The sequence below is a fragment of the Anticarsia gemmatalis genome, chromosome 7 (assembly GCF_050436995.1).
Source record: "Anticarsia gemmatalis isolate Benzon Research Colony breed Stoneville strain chromosome 7, ilAntGemm2 primary, whole genome shotgun sequence".
NCBI lineage: Eukaryota > Metazoa > Arthropoda > Insecta > Lepidoptera > Erebidae > Anticarsia > Anticarsia gemmatalis.
Window position 1 is genome coordinate 1,566,239 of NC_134751.1, and position 14,951 is coordinate 1,581,189.

Sequence of the window (14,951 nt, forward strand, 5' to 3'; positions counted from 1 at the left end):
TTTGAACGCGCTAATCTCAGGGACTACTGGTCCGATTCGAAAAATTCTTTCAATGTTAGATAGCCTATTTATCGAGGAAGGTTTTAGGCTATATAACATCACGCTACGGTCATTAGGAGCGGAGTAGCAACGAAAAATGTTACAAAACGGGGAAAATTTTGACCCATTCTCTTAGGTGACGCAAGCGAAGTTGCGCGGGTCAGCTAGTTCGTTATAACGAGCATGCTATATTCTGTGCATATGTCTTTTAGAATGTCGAAAGAAATAATTACTGAGTCATAATGCCGGTTTGAACTTCATGAAACTGTCAGGACACAGTTCATTCATTTGTATAATTAAAATATGTTTTTAAGGTTAATCATGGGTTTTTTGTAAAAATTCTAAGCCACTTAATTATTCAGCATCGACGATTTTCTTACGTTAAAAGATTGTAAAATTTTTAGTTAATATTTTTATCTTAACAAACTGTTATTAAAATAAATCGGGGCCTTATCGGACGGGAACCTCGGGGATCGGGATACTCAGGGAATAACCCAAAAGATCTATAGAAGTTTAAAATAACTCTCTAAAATAAGTAATTTAGTTTATTTGTATATTGTACTATTAGTTATTTACATTAAAATTAGCCTATTAATACTTAGAGCCAGTTTCAAAACTTCTGGATAAGTATTAGATAGCTTATCAGATAGTACTTCGACAGTAGTTTTCATACGTTTGCTGTCATATTATCTAGCAGATATGCCATCTGACTTTTACCGCCTCTGTGACGCAGTCGGTAGTGTATTCGACTGCCGCGCAAGAAGTCTCGGGTTCCATAATCGGGTAATCCTAGGTCAGGCCATTACGTCTATCCTGAGTTATGAAGTTGAGTTCGTAGATTTCCGTGCCTAATAGAGCACGTAAAGCCGTCGGTCCTGCGCCTGACCTCTCACTGGTCGTGTCGGTTATACGTCCCACCGGGCTGAGTGTAAAGGCATAGGGAGTGTATGTACCTGTGTATTGTATACACACTTGGACACTATAAACAAAGTCCTGCACACAGTTGGCTGGTTTCAATGAAACTGGCCACCGTAGCCGAATATCGGGTAAAGAAAACATAATTAGGCTATCTTACACTTATTCATAAGCAGTGAAACTAGCAATTAATGTCTAGATTATCTTTTAGGAACTTATTCTTTCCACTCAAAGCCTCTATTCTTCATACCCTCTTTATCATCACAATGTTCAATACTAATTACGTTATTATGATTTAAAACTATATCTTTTTTCTCTTTCATTCCTATAGCTTCAGCCTCTTTTACTGTATCTGGTAGTGATATTTCAGCTACATCGGGAACTAAGAAAGTAATTAGGCCTGCGATTATTGAGACGATGCCGAATATTAGTGATGGTAAACCTTCCCAGTAGACCGTCTGGAAAAGAAGGAAAATATTAGTATATAGAGCAATAGCTCTATAAAGTATTAAAGAAAAACTAATAAGAGTATCTTGTCATTGAAATATTTAGAGCAAGTTGCGTTCGCCGGTTTTTAAGCGTTCAGTTGGTTAAGCAACCTTTAATGCGGACATTCAATAGATGGGTGGCCGTTCATTGGTAATTAAACTGTGTGTGTCCGTGTTTTGGAGGCTATATAAAAAATGTCTCATTGGTTATATTTAAAACATCTAATCAACGGATAAAAAGTCATAGATACAACAAAATTTACATTTAAATAGCAGCATAATGAGCAGTATTGATTGCACTCAGCCAAAATCCTTAATATTTATTTATGTTGTTAATAACTAAATATCGTCTTTGGAAAAAAGACAAAGGTCACAACGATATTATCAATACACTCAATCAAATGAATATTCAATCTCTAATAGTGTTAATGCAATGATAGCCTAGTCTAAACAATCGTCTTCCACGCAAGTAGTCAAGATTTCGAACCCGAGGCAACATACCAATGACTTTTCAAAACTATGTGTCTATTAGAAATAATTATGACTTATTCTATCGGTGAAGGAAATCATCGTGATGAAACCTAACGTGCCCAAAAGCCCTTTAAACAGATCTTGAAGATATTATGCGAAGTTCCCCACACGCACTTGGCTAGCATGGTCAACTCAAGGTCTAACCATTGCCTCATTCCAGGAGGACACCCTTGCCCAGCAGAAGAACAGCGATGCATAAAATTTATTCTTATTTAAATTGCATAAAACTACAATAAAAATACTAACCAATAAAGGAGCCTGTGGAGCCACAATAGAGCCGACTCGCCCCAAAGACGAACATAACGCGTGCATAGAGTTCCTTGTGTAAGTGGGGAACAATTCCGATGTGAAAATATACGTGATGGTGAAGTACAGAGACGCCATGAACTTGCCAGCCATAAACATGGTTATTGATAGCCATGGCATATCTGAAACAAAAATTGAGGTAAATTTCGTAATAATTCAAGTCTAAGAGTGATACAAGTCTAACAATGATGACACCGTTGAACACCATAATGATGATGATCATGACGTTGAACATGATAATGAGTAATCCAAGAGACATGGTGGCTGGTGATTATTTCAAAAGTATCTATAATTTTCAGTTTCTTTTTATAGAATTCTAATTTATACTATTAGAAAACTAATAGCAGAGCACTTAGCTCGACCTAGGAATCGTAACTGAGATCTCGTCATCAGCAAACCATATACCCTACCGCCGAAATCACAGACTTAGTCTAAATCGCTTAGGGTTTATAAAGTATTTTCAAAAGATTTTCATTTATTTTGCGTAATATTTGGACCGTTCCAAGTGAATAAACTTATAACGAACACTCATGAGTTCTAGCTTATCATATTAAAAGACTCCTCTGGGTATATTAATATGTCTGGCTTTAGCCCCGCCCATCTTAAAGTTTGAGCTCCAAAAGCCTTTCGCAAATCTTTATAAATATTTAAGTAATTTATTTTAGAAACTATTGAAGTTGTCTGTCTCTGTGACTACGAGGTTTTAGGTTCGATTCCCATGTCGGACATGGTGCCATCAGACTTTAATGAATATTGTTGGACTATAGATCAAAGGCAGTTAGGTCCAAAAATCAATTTTAAATAAGGGGAAATTTTATTTCGGACTAGGAAGGTCCAATAGCTCGTTTTTCTATTACTATCAATTACCGCCGACGAACTATCAAGAATATGTTGTATGAAAACTTTATCAGCGCCTCCAGCGGGTGCCTTAGAAAATAAATATTAAGCATTTTAAAATGTCGAACTTTCGACACTTGATAGTACCGCTTGTAGAAAAACGCGCTTTAAATATTTTAACACTTTCCGGTCCAAAAGTAATAAAAATAAAAACGCCATCAATTTAAATTTCACGAGTAAATCTCTAATTATTCTCTTAATAACCGTATTGCAGTCTTAAATCATCATGTCACAATTACTGAATGTCTTGAATACAATAGAATTATGGTATAGATGTTATGGGGTCGTTCATTAAATCACCATAACGCAATGACCAGCTAAATTCTACTGTTTATGGTTATCGGTAGTTATAAAACATCTAGGAAATCTAAATCAATTAATTAAGTATTTATTTTATATTAAACTAGTGAAATACGAATAGATTGCTCCTACTTCCTGTGGGATGTTTTATGACATCGTAGACTGTCTGTTTTTAGCATGAGTGATTACTGATTGAACTTCTTTTCGATAGCTAAATGCAGCCACCGATCGCTACACCCCGCACACAAGTGCGTATCTGCCATGACTATGTATGGTTAATATAGATATCATATATTATGTAGCAATCGCAAATCAGTTGTCAATAGTGGTAGAAAAACTCCTCCATTTTAGAATCGAGTTATTGTAGAAGAATATTGTATATATTAAAGTACGAGTAAGATATCGTCGGTATAATAATATCCATGTCGGTATAATAATACACTATGCTACAAATAGCAATACTCACCAGTCGGTAAGAAAGGTTGTCCCACACAGAACAAACCGGCGAGCAAGAACGACCAAATCAGAGGAAACTTTCTTCTATACTTCATCAGAATATACATTGCTAAGAAACCACCAGGAACTTCAATCAATGCGATCAAACTATAGTTAATGTATTTGTTTCCTTGAAGAGACACAGACGTGATAGTCATGCCGTAGTTTACAAAAGTAGATGTCGTCCACCAAACAACACATATTATGAACCGTTGAACCAAAGCAAAAGAACTGAACATGCTTTTAAAAACAGCTGAAAATTCCACATTCTCTTCCTTATCTGTATCACAAATTAGATTGTCTAAAACATTTTCGTCTATTTTCACTTTATTCTTTTTGGACATTTTTTGTATTATTTGCACTGCTTCTTTTTTTCTCCCTTTTATTAGCAGCCATCTTGGGCTTTCGTCTAAGCAGAAGAGATAGAAGAAGAAGAGTAAGGCTGGTGCGTAGAGTACTCTTAAGAAATTCCTCCAGTCTGGAACTATCCAGGCTATGAAAGCCTTAATCACAGCTCCCACACTGTAACCTATGCTGGTGATTGTAAAGAATGGCACTCGTTTCTTAGTAGAGACGATTTCTACATCTGCAAATTAAAAAGATGAATTGCACTTTGTGAATTGCGAAGTGGTGGAGAAAGATCAGGAAGGCTGATCCCACTACCATATGGGATTCATAGCATGAAAGAGAGAGAGAGATAAAAAGAGAGGTGAAACAAATTACTTCACTCAAACATTTTAAATGAATAGTTATTTCTAATCTGTAACAAAATTATCTTTAGTAAAAAAAAAAGATTCTGCACTGGTAACATGGCCCTCATGGCCTGAGTTTTTGGTAAAATACATGATACAAACAGTGAAAAAGTAAACAACACATTTGAGAATTACCTAAAAGATTTCAGTACCTTTTTGTTAAAAATTAGTCTTCTTCAATAATTAAGCAACATTTATTGCAAGGGTGTGTAAAGCGATAGAGCCTTTATAATAATGTAAAGTATACTAAAAATGACCACTCACTCAAAATATAAGCAGGCGAGCAAATATCTCCGAACGCCGACTCCAGAAACTCGAGAGCGATGTACAACCAGTATGACGTCACAAAACTCCTCGCCACTCCGAGGACACCGCCAATCACTCCCGTCAATATTATCATTGCTTTTCTACCTAACCTGTTGGAGAAATAACCATCAATACATTATTATAAAGCTAAATCGACCACCGTGTCTAACTATCTGTCTGTTCACGATAAACTTAAAATCTACTGAATGGATTTTCATGTGGTTTTCACCAATAGAAAGAGTGATTCTTGAGATTTTTTTTGTGTATAACTTGCTAAGGTAAATTGGATTTAACATAGGTGGGGTAGAAGTAGACGCTAGCTAAGATAAATAAAATTTAATCAGAAGCATGCAGTCATTTTGTTCACCACGTCACCAAATCCGGTTTGAGATCATTGTTCTATGTAGGTAAGAATAGAAAATAATTAGAAATTATAATATGGTTTAATTTTGAGTCATGTTTATTTACCTGTAGCAGTTTATTTACAGAATATATGCAAACTTATTTCGAAACAATGTTAGCATAAACTGCAATTTATTATAGTGTAGAGATAAAAATATATTTATATGCTATTATGCACGTGAGACGGTCAAGTACGACCGTTGTTCAGCGTTGCAAATTAGTAGAATGGAAAATTATACCTATAATTATATTAAATTACGTATAAGATTATAAAAATAAAGTTTATACTTTTTGAAATTACCATAAAGGCTTGTCAAAACTACCTCTATTTTTTGTTTTTGTTTTTTATATCAAACGCCTACTGAATCGTCGCAAAGCCAGGGTTCGAACCCAAAACTTCGATATCAATAATCACATTTACATTGGCCTTTTATTCATTAATTGCTACTAACTGTTTTGTCAAAGTATTTTCATGAAACTAGCGTATTTTATCTAATGTTTTGTACGTACCTGTCAGATAGCGGTCCAACGAATATCAGTCCTACCATATAAGCGAGACTGTGTACCGTCCCGACCAAAGTTCTCTTCCAGTCCTGACATGCTAGCCCGAACTGTAAGTCATAAAATTGTATTATTCTCCATAATATAGAGCCAAGACAGTGAAAGAATATATGTTATCATTGCTTTTACATCGAAGAACAAAATACAACGGTCGATAGTAATAAAAAATATCAAAATACACTGTGGTTACCTTATTGAATTTAACAGACAATTCTTGCACTGAGAAATCTTTTACTTTGCGGTGGTCTTTTAACCACACATACTACGACAACAAGGTAGGAATTTTGCACCTGGGTGATTAAGAAATAATATAATAATTACCTCAGCAACAAAACTGTCAGGTTTATCATAAATCCACTCCGTGCACCTCGCAGAGTTGATAGTCCCGCACGTATTGTTTTCGAAGGCTGCGTCTGCGCATCTGTAACAAACCGGCAATGTATTCAAACATCTGCACGTGTGTCGTTCTGATAACATATGACACAATGATGTTTCTCATTGTCGTTTCTTTGTTGTTGATGTGCGGATATCGATAATGATTTACATAGATATTGTAAAACGAGAGAAAATAAAGTCATTAATTGATCTTTTTTTTTCCTTAGAAGGTTTTATTACTCTAGAGATAGCTTGATAATGAATTGAATAAATAAAATTAATTATCGTATAGTTATTGATCTTAGGCGTTTGGCAATCGACGACTACCTGCAAGGCCTTTTAACGTGTCCTTTAAATCAGGGCGACACTCATATCAAATATTACTAAACATGCACCCATCTATGGAATGTCCTCACCAAAGGTTGCTTAACTTGCAGATCGTTTACCTATCGATGAACGCAAAAATCTATGAACGCGTCATTGAATGTCAAAAATCATAAAAAATACACTCAATTTCCAGGAAATTCCTTGTTAACCGTCTTTTATAGTTATTATAATTTATTTAAATTTCAAAATGACTATTACTTTGAAAAATAAAACTATATTATAGGAAACTGTTTAACGGCTTAAAATTATGGATAGTCTATGGAAAATTGTTTCACAATTATAGCCGTGAAGAACGTTCCGCCTTTTGAAATGATTTTTTACATATTCTATACAAATATGAATATTTCAAACTTTTGTAACAAAAGGGGTGTACTTATTTAACGCGTAATTATTTGACTGATATTTTAATAACAAAGATGTTTACAAAGAGATTATTTCTGGCGCGAAAAATTGTTTTCGAGTATTGATTTTTGTTTTTATGCCGAGGCGAGGACGATTTTAACCAACGACATTTGAGGATACCATAATATGTTCTCATGATTAAATTTTGTATACGAAATGCAATAAATGGCTTCGTCCGCGCAAAGAAATTTCCCGGGAAACTCTCATTCCATGTGTTAATCCAGGTCAAAATTAATCTGTGTCCAAATATTATCATAAAACGTTAAGTCGTTTAACAAAGAACCGTCCAAATATCCAAACTTTAGCATTTACTAGCTGACCCGCGCAACTTCGCTTGCGTCACATAAGAGAGAATGGTTCAAAATTTTCCCCGTTTTCGTAACATTTTTTACTGCTACTCTGCTCCTATTGGTCGTAGCGTGATGATATATAGCCTATAACCTTCCTCGATAAATGGGCTATCTAACACCGAAAGAATTTTTCAAATCGGACCCGTAGTTCCTGAGATTAGCGCGTTCAAACAAACAAACAAACAAACTCTTCAGCTTTATAATATTAGTATAGATTATAATATTAGTATAGATTTTATTTCAGTAAGATACTACAAGACATTATTACAATACTTGCATACATAACCTTCTAAACACGTCAATTATGTCATAAAATAAATTGAAAACATTGACCACGTGTTGTTCAATGTCGCTATGAGTGAAACTTGACTTTCACCTCAGTTAGTTGTGAGGTCAACAACTTCTTAACCTTATAGATAACTGAATATGTTGTACTAATACTTGAATAGTTTTTAAGATGAAGAGCAATGGGTTACGAGAAACTTGCAAGATGCCACACTAGGGCTAGGGCCAATGTAAAATGTAAAAAAAGTGTAGTTCTCACAGTTTTGTTAGGCTTGGTAGGTAGGCGCGGTAATTTAAATCGTAAACTTAAGGCCATTGTACTGACTTAGTTTGACACTACAAAGGTTTAGTTATAATGAATGCAGTACGCTTATCAACCGTGAAGATTCAAGGACATTTGTTATCTATAAGAAATATTTTTTCAACCCTAACTTCTTCGTCAATATTTTTTCGGTAGTTATTATTTGTTTCACTTGATCGAATTGTTCTTATTTTTATTTTTTTTTGTTTTTTTTAACGTAGGTACCACTGTTTAGACTAGAAATAGCTCAGATTTATTTTATTGAACATACTGCTCATTACGTTACATAAAATAATTAATAAATAATAAATCGGGAGGTCGTGGGTTCTATTCCCACACGGAACAATTGGCCATAGTTAAACGGAAACGATCCAACCCACACAGACGTAGTTTCGAGATATTTAACTTTTAAGTTCAGATTGTATTCCGTCATTGATTCTCCACTTTAACTTTGGGGACTATAACTTCATGGTGGGTTTGAATTTTACTTGGATTGTTTTCGTGATATTAAAATTTTAACTTCAAGGAGTGTTTTGGTATACATAACTCATTTTCGGCCATAGTGTGGGTTGGATCCTTTCCGTTTAACTATGGCCAATTATTTCTGCGATCCACAAATAGTTGTTTCGGGTCTGGTTTTACTTTGTGTCCGATGTTTGTATGTTTGTAAAAGTCCCCGCGACACAAGAATAATTCTTAGCACGGAAGTTGTCCTTAAAAAGGGAAAAAAAATTAATAAAGAAGCTATTACCCACCTGTATTCGACTTCTTCAACAACAAATAAATAATTGGTGGCGTTGAAAGAATTAGATATATAAGCTAAACCTATGAGCAACAACACTTGCCGGTGATAAGCACCAAATATACTGAACTTACTTAAAACAGCATCTATTTGATCTCTTTTTTCATTTTCTATTATCATTTTTGATAAATTATTTACAAAATTATTATTCGATAAATTATTTACAAGTTTTTCAAAGAATTGTACAAGTTCTGTTTCAATAACTTTCTGACATTAATTCGTTGGTTTATATCGAAAATATAATTTGAAATTAAAATTTTCAAATACTCCTATTGTTTTGAAAAATATTGTTGCATGGTACATAAATTTCTAATGCTTTCTTTAAAAAAGTCTAATATTCTAATATTTAAATTTGAAAATAATTTTGTTTTCCGTGTACTTATTTTTAACAAAACCTATTTTTTATCTTTTCAACAACACATGTCATTACTCAAAGCGCTACTTTCCTGACGCTTATTTATTTTTATCTAGTTAACAGTCACTAAATACGGTTATTATACTATTGTTTTACAGAACACTTCTGTTAAAAAGAAAACAATACACTGAATAAAATTACAGAAAAATCTTACTAATAATATAAGGACAGTAGAAGATAATTTCGAAACAATAACCGTAACACTGATGTTCCTAACACGTGTCGAAACTTACGCAAATTACGCGTGCGGAATTAACATGCGACTAAAATTATTTTGAAGGATATTCTTTTTTTTATCCCCTTATTGTCCCACTGCTGGGCAAGAGTCTCCGTGGACAACTCCGAGGTCAACTAGCCACAAAGATACGAGCGATGCAACAGGCCATTATCAGTATATCTTTTATATACAGGGTGTCCCAAAACTCAACGATAATCCGAGACAGGATGAAAGGCCAAGTCATACCGGTTATAGGAAAAATAAAAAAAAAATTCCATATCACTTAGTTCAGCAATAATAGACACTTTTCAAAAAAGTTGAAATTCCACACCCTTGGTCGCATTTTCAAGTCCTGTGATCACCAATGTCACAATTTCGCTGTGTTTTTTTGAATTTCGTGATCTTAATGAAATATGCTATTAATCGTATAACAAATTAATGCACAAAACATTGTTAATTTAATGAATAAAGTTAAGTTTTAGTGAGTCATCTTTCTCAAAAATATCGTTAGTCAACTTTGACGCTTCATACTGAAAAAAAAATGTACTACACTACTCTTGGCAAGTTATTTCAAAAGTTGGCGCATTTAATCAAGATTTCAAAATGGTATAACACTTGCCACTTTTCTTGCCATTAAAGATGTTATTTTTATTTGAACGAAGAGTATCGTCGCAAATGGATCGGACGCAGTGGTACAATTTTATGGCCTCCTCGTTCTCCCGATCTAAATCCAGTAGATATTTTTTACTGGGAATGCATAAAAGAAAACGTTTATTCGAAATCAATACAAAATCTATCAGAACTTCGCCAAAAAATTGACACAGCGTCAGAAGAAATACATGCAAGGAATTTTGCTTGACTGGTGAAAAAATCTTTTGTACGCCGTTGCTGAGCCTGTATTCGTGCCAGAGGAAAGCAATTATTTTTAGTAAAGAGGTAATTGAGTCAGTTCATAACATATATTTAATGTAATAAACATAATAGGTTATAATAATTAAAAAAAAAACAATGAACGAACCATCCATCTTATTTAATTATTCTCCTTAAACTAAAGTAATTCCGAATTGTTTTCCTCTAGCATGAATTCAGGCTCTGCAACGGCGTACAAAAGACCTTTGCAATTCAATTTTTTTGTCAATCAAAATTCCTTGCATTTATTTCCTCTGACGCTGTGTCAATTTTCTGGCTAAGTTCTGATAGATTTTGTATTGATTTCGAATAAACGTTTTCTTTCATGCATTCCCAGTAAAAAATATCTACTGGATTTAGATCGGGAGAACGAGGAGGCCATAAAATTGTACCACTGCGTCCGATCCATTTGCCAGGATACTCTTCGTTCAAATAAAAATAACATTTTGAATGGCAAGAAAAGTGGCAAGTGTTATACCATTTTGAAATCTTGATTAAATGCGCCAACTTTTGAAATAACTTGCCAAGAGTAGTGTAGTACATTTTTTTTTCAGTATGAAGCGTCAAAGTTGACTAACGATATTTTTGAGAAAGATGACTCACTAAAACTTAACTTTATTCATTAAATTAACAATGTTTTGTGCATTAATTTGTTATACGATTAATAGCATATTTAATTAAGATGACGAAATTCAAAAAAACACAGCGAAATCGTGACATTGGTGATCACAGAACTTGAAAATGCGACCAAGGGTGTGGAATTTCAACTTATTTGAAAAGTGTCTATTATTGCTGAACTAAGTGATATGGATTTTTTTTTTATTTTTCCTATAACCGGTATGACTTGGCCTTTCATCCTGTCTCGGGTTATCGTTGAGTTTTGGGACACCCTGTATAAAACTTAAAACTTATAACTATCAACGCACAGCCCAAACCACTGGACGGATCGGGCTGAAATTTGGCATGCAGATAGATGTTATATTATAACGTAGGCATCCGCTAAGATAGGATTTTGATAAATTTCTACCTTAAGGGGATAAACTAGGGGATGAAAGTTTGTATGAAAATTCTGTCTTAAGTCACAAACCACGCGGACGAAGTTGCCGGCAAAAGCTAGCCATAATACAAACTATGTTTTATGCATCTACTTATTTATTAACATAACCGTGGTTATCGTCCGATAGTGAAAGGCCCTTTTGGAACAACGAAATACCTACCTCAGGGTCAACTGCAAACGGAATGTACAAGCCAAGTGGGAAGTAATCAACATAAAATAATATTTGTTTATATTCCCATCGTTAAACTATAAAATAATTATAAAGGCCGGTTCAAATGCTTTTGAATAAGTGTCAGATAACCTATCTACTAGATAAATTAAATGCTTAAAAACTATTGTGTAAATTCCATCTGTTAATCTTTCTAAAACTTTTCAAGAAGTGGTGAAAACAGCCATACTATTACTAGTGAGAAGGTACATATGTACAAGAAGGAATACGGCCGCTGGAGGTCTATAAGGTGAGAAATAGACTGATCAAGGTGCAAATCAGAATAATTTGCTATAAAAAGTCCAATGGCACTGTTAGAATATGAATAATTTGAATTAAAATAATACTAGTCCTTTAAATTACCAAAGTCTTGGTCGTTAAATTCTTCTTAGTGCAACAAAAGATAGTAGAGTCCATGCTGACCAAATTAATATCAACTGGTCTTCAAAACTATTCCAATGTTTTTTTTAAGATATGCAAGATAATTATACAGTATTTTGGTTACCATAATAAGAAAATTAAAATTGTAAGCAGGTTTTTATCAAAATGCAGCAAGTTCAAAACAAACGAGTATTTTATCTTTGAGTGAATTATGTGACAAATAATTCTCGACAAATTAACTGAAAATATTTTTATGTACGAACTTTGACCAACAGGTAAAAGATTCTTATCTCTCTAGCACTAAGACTAAGAAACCAGTTTTTGTATACCTGATAACCCTACAGCAGAGGTCAATCAAGTAAACCAATCATATTTTACGAAGATGACGCCAATTATACTTTTCAACATTAATCAGATTCTTAACGAGTAGGCATATCAATTTGACGAATTAAAAATAATGGACATCCTTCACTCACAACCCGCTAAAAGAAAAAAATATTGTCCTTTCAAAATAAACAGTTGACATTTCCAAGCATCGGTTTCTAAAACGTATGATCCAATTCATTGATGTACAAGAATAAAGGCCTTAATTCAGTCTTCATTCATGAAAAATCCGGTATACATTGTCAATATAAAATCGACCTAAGAATGAACAACAGGTACATTTAAAATACTATGACGCTTTCAAATACTATTAAAAGTTTATGAAATAAAACATATTAATGATTTTGTTAGGGCCAGCTGAAAATCAGCGCTGTGCCCTTCACAGCGTAAACTGAGCCCTTTGTTGCACATAAATGTACTGACTAATTATTAAGTTCTGTATTTGTGATGTTTCTTCATGTGTAACAAAAATAAATGGTTGAAACATACACACACATTTGACTTTGAAACATAATCTATCCGACCGATTTCGGCCATGACGACCACTTCGACTCCTAAAAGTAGTAACAAACTCACCTGTAATCAACTTCTTCAACCGCAAACACATAGTTGGAAGAGTAAGCAGTATTCGAAGCATACGCCAAACCAATAAGCAATATCAACTGCCGATGGTAGGCACCAAACATACCAAACTTTCCCAAAACATCGTCCAAATGGGTCTTCTGTTTCTCTTCACAAACCATTTTAGAAAATCACAATCAATTTTCCAAAAAAAAATTCAGCAATTCATTTTTTTCATCGCATATTTTCACTGTTTTAAACACTTGTACACGATATCGGAGCTATCAACAAACTAAAGTAATGAATACGTATTCAAATTCGTCACACTTAACAGTCACTCAAAAAATTGTATACAAATACTACTGGACACGGTTTATTATTATTTTTATTATCTTTTAAAGTACTATTATTTGTTATTCTTCGGTCTGCCTTTAACACATATTTATTTGAAAAACCGGGCATAAGATATACCTATTAAAAACTAGTTGATGCTCGCAACTTATTTCGCGTTAATTTTATTTCTAATTAAAACTACTTAGGTACAGTATTAAAAAAAAGAACAAAAATTTCACACCAAAAAATACATTTTAAGGCGTATTTAACACGATTCTTATTTCGATTAAAAAAACGCGGAAGAATCACAAACACAAGTCATAAACCATACACCGTATCACTACAAGACCTCAGTATTGAATGTCCAAGTATAGTTCGGTCAATGGACAGATGCATTGTACGTACGAGTATAACGACTACCATTCACGGTGCGACTGTAATAGTCCCACATCCGCTTCTAATAAATTGCGACTAAATTGTCGTGATATTTTTGCGTTGATATTTCTTTCTATTTTTGGAGATGCTATTATCAACTCTATATATTTAACACGTTAATGTCCCACTGCTGGGCAAGAATCTCCTCCTGTAATGAGGGTAGAGTTAGATCTTGGGTTGTCATCTCAATATAACAATATATTTTTTTTTCGGTATTGTTCGGTATTATTTGGTATTCATATTTTATTGACTTCGATGTATAAAAAGTAGAATTTTTTTAAAGAACTAACGCATTTAAACTAACTCCAAAATGACGAATTCACATTTAAAACACAATTTTGGATTAGTACGAATAGGAGTAGTTTTGTTTTGAACCTATCTATATTTAGCCCAAACTCAAATCGTCCTTTTCCTTTGTTCTAGGATAATGACCTAATCCAAGGATGACCTCGGTATAATTTCTTGTAATTTTGACAGCGATACATCATGTCAGACAAAGGGGACTACAGAATGATAATATCTGTCCTACATTCTTAACAGAACTATGAACTTCCAAACAGTATGCACTAAACTTTTTGGGCCCGACTCTGAAATCGAACCTGAGACCAGTCGTATGATAGTATATACGACTGGTCCGGCCCACATCTCAAAGCCAGTCAAGTAATTTTTGAACAAAATTATAAACTTTGAAAGCATTCATAAATGACCACGCTTTCACTAATAGAAAGTAACATAACATCTTTGATAAAGGGCCGATTCTCCAACACCAGTGATCATTTGATCAATAATATCGCTGTATAATTTGTTAATCAGACAACATACATACATAACATCATGCCGTCTATATACGTAGTCGCACTCACAAGTACAAAGATACTAGTAGAGGTGAATTAAATAAAACATAAAAATATGATTACTATTGAGTAGGCTATCGAACCGTAAACATATTATAAAATATGCATTTGACACTAGGTCATAAACTATCTCTAACCAAAATTTTATCAAAACCAGTTCAGTCATTTACCTAACAAAACGTAACCAACAGACAATCTATCGCTTTATAAAATTAGTTTAATGTCAATGCATTTTCAATCGCATAGTGAATGTTCCAACGTTTTTTAACACAAGTCGCGACCTTGTTTAGATAATGAACGGTG

General features: G+C 33.8%; 1 protein-coding gene across 1 annotated transcript; it reads right to left on the minus strand.

Annotated features, from left to right (window-relative positions):
• Window positions 1-547: 547 nt before the first annotated feature.
• On the minus strand, window positions 548-13,738 carry LOC142974249 (organic cation transporter protein-like). The gene is made up of 7 exons (XM_076116443.1): window positions 13,042-13,738; window positions 6,314-6,413; window positions 5,942-6,042; window positions 4,988-5,139; window positions 3,943-4,557; window positions 2,220-2,401; window positions 548-1,412 (listed from the first exon to the last, which is right to left on the minus strand). Exons 1-7 carry the CDS (start codon window positions 13,206-13,208, stop codon window positions 1,170-1,172), a joined length of 1,560 nt encoding a protein of 519 aa, XP_075972558.1. The 5' UTR covers window positions 13,209-13,738; the 3' UTR covers window positions 548-1,169.
• Between the last annotated feature and the right edge of the window lie 1,213 nt (window positions 13,739-14,951).